At 41.9% G+C, this 6,000-nt stretch overlaps 1 protein-coding gene across 2 annotated transcripts in view; it reads left to right on the top strand.

Annotated features, from left to right (window-relative positions):
- Positions 1–1,620: 1,620 nt before the first annotated feature.
- pard3ba (par-3 family cell polarity regulator beta a) overlaps positions 1,621–6,000 on the top strand; it is a 136,587-nt gene continuing 132,207 nt past the window's right edge. For both annotated transcript variants that reach the window (XM_084574247.1, XM_084574246.1), the window contains exon 1: positions 1,621–2,190. In XM_084574247.1, the coding sequence (XP_084430373.1) occupies positions 2,074–2,190 (117 nt within the window). In that variant the 5' untranslated portion in view covers positions 1,621–2,073. The remainder of the gene's footprint in view (positions 2,191–6,000) is intronic.

The following is a 6,000-nucleotide window of genomic DNA, read 5'->3' as shown; positions in this document are numbered from 1 at the left end:
TGGAAATAATTGCTCGTCCCAATTATGAATCCATCCGCCGTGGTGGCTTTCTGATTTGATGGGGAGGAAATTCCCGAGAGCGAAAACCAAACAATGCGAGGGAATAAGGCAGGGGAGCGTGTCGGCGGCCATTAATATCCATAAAGGCAATTTCACAACACACCTAATGACATAAAATGACAGACAATAACCGTTAGGTAATTAGTATGTGTGATGTGTGAGAAGAGGTGAGTTGACATGTGTGTGTGTGCAGGGGGAATAGAAGGGAGTGGAGCTAATATATTTCTCTGTAAATGCATGTAGACAGTTTACTTCACAGGCCCTCTGTCTATCCAGTAAAATAATGTGTGTTTACAAGAGTTTCTTGATACACAAAATACAGAATCCAGGAAAAGTATGTTAACGGAGGTCACAATAAATTTCCTGTTGGGTGTAGTTGTCTCTTAGATTTAGAGAAATACAAGTAAAATTAAACATAACATAATGCCTTAAGTTCAGTAGCTGAGTAATGGCACAGCACTGTGATTGCATTCTTTCCAGCATAAATAGATTCTTCCAATTTTGGTTGTTGTAATGCTACTGGACCTGCCGCTTACTTTACACAGCTTGTGTAGACTCAAGAATTTGTCACTTTAATGTCACTTTTTTACTTGTACATTTTTATTCATCCGCCTTCAGTCCGCTTTCTGCGCGGTTCTAATTAATTCGAGACGTATTTTGAGCAAACCCGCAGTCATGTGGGCGTACTCCAGGTGTGCCAACATTCCCACGATTAATTGTAATATTTCTGATTCAACGAAGACAGTGCAAAGTTCATTGTCATTTTAGTATTTCTTTCTTTATATCACATATGCAGCAGAAAAAAGGCACAGTATATATATATATATATATATATATATATATATATATATATATATATATATATATAGAAAGGTCTGACCAGGGACTGGGGTTGCAAATTAGCCAACTGGCTAGAAACCTTTTATGTAACACATCTACAGACATTGTTATGGCATTGACTGTGATAGCTATGTATGTAATAATGTGCGCTGCATTGTCCCTGATAAATAAACTAATAATAATAAATATGGGGTATAATTGGTTTATAAAATGTGATATATGCCAATATGCAATTTTTTTTTTTTTAAATATTTAAAATTTTATAATGACAGCCTCCTTAGTTGAGTAATGAAGAAAACAAGACAGAAATAAATAAGTTTGGGGAAATAAATGCAGAAGACGCAAAGGTGAAATAACAGAAACAGACACATCGATAAATGTATAAAGAAATTACTTGGACACTAAATAGTAAGTAAGTAAAGTAAGTAAAGAGTGGGTTTTTATACAAAGTTAAAAAAATATGGGAAGAATTTAAAAGTAAAATATGTATTGCCATCTTTTGTTTTTTAATTAAACGCATTCAAATGTCTACTTATTTATTTTATTTCGTTTGTTTATTTTAGGCACTTCCAGTCCTCCATACAAAGCAGGTAGAACTAAAAAAAAACTAAACAAAACAAAAATATAGAAGAGAAAAACGTGTTATTGGACGACTATTACTTTTTGCATCTATGAATCCCACTTGAAACGCGTAACTAGTGTTTATTATGAACATGACTAATGACATTAATAAACTAAAGTACAGCTATAAATCCACGGAGTGTCGCTGGGAGTGTAATTTCCTGAAGTGCCAGAGTCGCTGTGATTTCTTCCGGGTTCCAGTGTGAGTTTGTTTTGTTTGGGTGGATCAGCGGACGGCTCAACGTGACAAAAACTCAAACAGTGCGATCGTAATTAGCGTTTTTTCCCCTCCAACTTCTGCGACGGCTGGAAGTAAGATGTCCCCCGAAGGTTTTGGTCTCCAATCTCGCTCGATGAAGACGGAAAAGCTGACTTCACCGTGATTTCATCCCGACCCGAGACACCTGTTGCTCCAGTTTCGACGTACAGGTGCCACTTTCGCAAACAGTGAGCAGGTCCGCGTCCCCTGCTCCATCGAAACTTGGATTTAAATATTACTTTTTATTTTTATCATTATTATTTTTTGGAAAACATTTTTTTTTTTTAGCTGGAATGAAAGTGACAGTAACTTTCGGGGACACCTCAGTGGTGGTTCCCTGCAAAGCCGGATGGATTGTACGGGATTTAGTCGAACAAGCCACACGGAGGTATCTGAGGATTTTGGAGCAGGTAAATACTCTAAAACCGCAAATTAACACTTAATTCATTTCATTTCCCCATGATTGTACTTGTACACACACCATTTGATTCCTGTCATTGTGTTTGTCAGAGTCTGGTGATAAAACTTGGCCGAGATGCAGGTCACGTGACCACATTATTAGTTATCAGAGCTAACGTTAGCTGCTAGCTTAAATTGAGGAAGCGACCTTTTATTTACCTTAAAGAAACTTGTTTTTGTTGCTAGACTTATGTATAGTTTTTTTAACTACGGTATTGTATGGCGTGTAAGTACCAAATGTTTGTATAAAAACATTTGTACATGCATTAGTCGTAATTAAAACTCTTGGCAAAACAAAACACTTTTACACCTAGAGTTTGCATATTAATATTGTATTTATTTTTTATTTTTAATATCATTTGCAGTTTGCTTGCACAGAGTACGACCACGAGTAAAAAACTTAAATATATAAACGTAAATATAGCTGCTCAGTTCCCTGTTTACACTTTACCCTCCATAGACCACAATGCATTGCAGCCTCAACCTGTAGCTTTTCGTTTCCTCCTCCGTGCACAAAACATCTGGACACAGGAAACGTATACCTGATGTCAAAGAGGATTCTGGGAAATGTAGGAAACGTTGACCCGAAGTAGAAGAACAAAAACACAACATATTATCTCAAAACTGACCCTGCCTATATGCTGAACTGTAACAGAAGATAGTGTGTGAGAGTTAACTGTTATTGACATATAAAACCACATTTCCATTGTGATTAATTAATGGGGCTTCTTTAGACCATACAATATGTAAGCTAGCTAGGTCCTGGTCAATTTTCCACTTTTAGTTGCATCATAATATAGTCCACCCAGCATCTGTGGGCCGGTTGTGACAGTCTTTATCAGCCTGAGCAGGATGAGCCACTTTGCAAGCGATGTGAAGATGTCTTGACTACAGATTGGTTAGCTGTCCTGTAGGGTGACTACAAATATGGCCGAAATGCATTGCAACAAGTTGTATTCATTGATGATGTATGGAGTGATCTGAAACTAGCTGGTTAATGGTTTGGAATTTTATTATTTTAATGCCTGGCTGACTCTTTTCAAAATATGCACACATACACACAAAGATACAACCCACCAGCTTGCTGCTCCCTGACGCTGCAATCACTTGAACATTAATCATTCTGGCGAACTGACCTTTTTATTAATCAGCAGCTTATGTGCATGCTGTCTTAGTGTGATAGCGTGCTCGTGTGTGGTTGGAGGACGTGCGCGGCGCTGGCTGAGGCCTCGGCTGTCTACCTGTACAATGGCCCCGTGTTTAAGCCCTGGTATCTCAGCGGGCAGGTGGAAGTTTGCTGTTTGATGTCCTCAATGTGGCCGCAGTCGGGGAGGTGCGTGGTGGACAGGAGGCTTTGTCCTGTGAGTGATTGGGGATTAGGATTGGTGACAGGCCCCGTTCTTATCGGTTGGCTGGTCCCCCCTCAGCCTGCCTGCCCACACACCCTCCCTGTGGGCGAGGGAAGGAGCTGCCGCTTGGGGATGCGAGAAGCCGTGGAGGCAGGGATGCGAGGAGCGATTGGGTGGCTGGACGCCTCGATGGATTGCTTCCCCACACACACACACTCATCTCACTCAGCGTCCCCAGAGCTGTCTCGGCTTCACTGACAGCCATGCCACCCTCTCGCCGCGGTGCACAAGCTCTAGCAGGCTAAATGCGAGCGTGTGATTAGAATGCACCCGGGCCTTGATTGCTTTTCACAAAGCATGTTAATTAGGAGGCCTTCCGAGACGCTGACTCGGCAGTCTGCGGCCTTCTCTTAATAGAGGCAGATCACGGCGAGGACAGTCCATCTCTGTAGCTGCCAGAAAGGGCAGAACAGATCTGACCAGATGAGCCGGCTGCTCCTGCCAGCAGCATCCACTTAGCGCCCACATTAACCGCACATTTCTGCACTCGCCGCTGACAGCAAGGGACAGTGTCAAAAACCCGGGTTTAATCTGCTGCAGTGTGTGTGTTTATGACCATGTGCAGGGTGAACCGGATTCTGCATTTCAGTAATGGCGCATAGACCCTCCTAATTAGCACTCCATTTTAATGTCATCTCAGCCGCGTCCTCTCCACGGTTGAGATAACCGTTAAGTCAACAAAGCCTGCATATAAGAGCATTCAGTGTAATCCCTTCTTATTATAGAGTGTGACTTGTAAAATAGAAGTGTACATACAATCGGGGATGGTGATAAATAAGAGCGAACGCGTGGAAGAAAGCCGAGGAGTTGTGTAAAGATTTGCACCTAATGTGTTAGCATGTGCATGTTTTAGAGAGATAAATAAATTAAGTCTTTCTACTTCCATCTGCCTCCTATGAAGCCTTAATATATTTAAGTCAAAAGCAAGGAATGCTTACATTTGAGTCACTCGAAGCTCGGTATGTGTAAGTCTACATTTGCATGAAGGGAAAGAGTCTTCGTAGGAGTGGAGTGACCTTTGTTATTGCCTCACTGTACTGGAACAGGCCCATAGCCTGAGGGACCAGCATGTAGACTCTGACTCTTGTCAATTCTCAGGAGGAACAGTAGCTGTGTCTCCGTCTCATGGTGTGTCTCTGCCGGCTCAGTTCAGATTACAGCCCCTATATGTCGACTCCGCGCTGACAGCTCACTAAACAAGCTGAAAGCACTTTGCCCTCTCTCTCGTGCAAAGAGGAGTCGTACACCGCGGGTCGTGTCAGCCGTGCAGTGCGCGTCTTTGAAAAATTGAATGCGTCTGTTCCGACCTGCTGTTAGTGACGCTGGTTGTTAAATGTTTGCATGTATTCATGAGACTGCTGCTAGGCCTATACAAATAACTTTAACATTTGTATTATTAGCTGAAGGGCACGGTACGAGGGACTTTTGTTTTTTTTCACACAATAACATTTGTGTCATGAATTACACATATGTTTGTCAGTTGTGGAAATCAAAAGCTGAGGATTGTTTTAAAATACTTTGGGTATTAGATAATAAAAGTATGTATTGTGAAGTACGACACACCCAAAAGTTACGCAAGTGATCAAAACCCATTTTTTGCTCACTCATTGACTTCCATACATATTTGTTTTATCAAAATAAGCTCCCACGTTGGTGATAAGACTAAGAACTGAAGCTCTGTTTGATGTATGAAGCGCTCACATGTTTTCAGGATTAATTTGGCCTCTGTAGATGTCTCTATTTCCGAGTGTCCTCTTCCTTTTTGAGAGGAAGGTCACAGCTTTTCCTTCCTCTCTCCCTTCGCTCACGCCGGTGGATCCCTCGCGAAGACGGCTCCTCATCGATGCGTTCATTAAAGACTCTTTCTTTTTTGTCACAGCTAAATCCACACCGTGCTCTCGCAGCTTTGTAATTACACATTCTTCTGAGGATCAAAGTGTGAAACACCACCACCACCACCACCACCACCTCCGCCACCGAATTTAGCTTCACTAATCGCCCCAGCGCTCCGTCGTTCTCGAGTGGTGTTTGCTCACCAGAGTGAGGAAAGGAGAGATATGGCTGTAAATGATGGGAGTCTTAATGGTGTAATTTGCAGGGAATTTACTCTTCCAACTGTCACGGTAATTCTCCTGTGCTGTTGACTGACTGACTCCCGACTCCTTTTGTTATTTATTTCAAGCGAAGAGTGAGTGGAATTAGCAGGGATTGACAATGAGGGACTTCAGAAGAACTTCCTTTTATTGCCCTCTTCCCTCCCCGTAGATTAGTTTCTCTCTGAAGTGTCATATATTCATCCCCTTTTCATCACGAAAAAGAGCCAAGTGTGTTTCTCAGGGCCTTCTGGTTGAG

This window comes from Chelon labrosus (assembly GCF_963514085.1).
Source record: "Chelon labrosus genome assembly, chromosome: 24".
NCBI lineage: Eukaryota > Metazoa > Chordata > Actinopteri > Mugiliformes > Mugilidae > Chelon > Chelon labrosus.
This window is presented reverse-complemented; position numbering and strand designations above follow the sequence as displayed.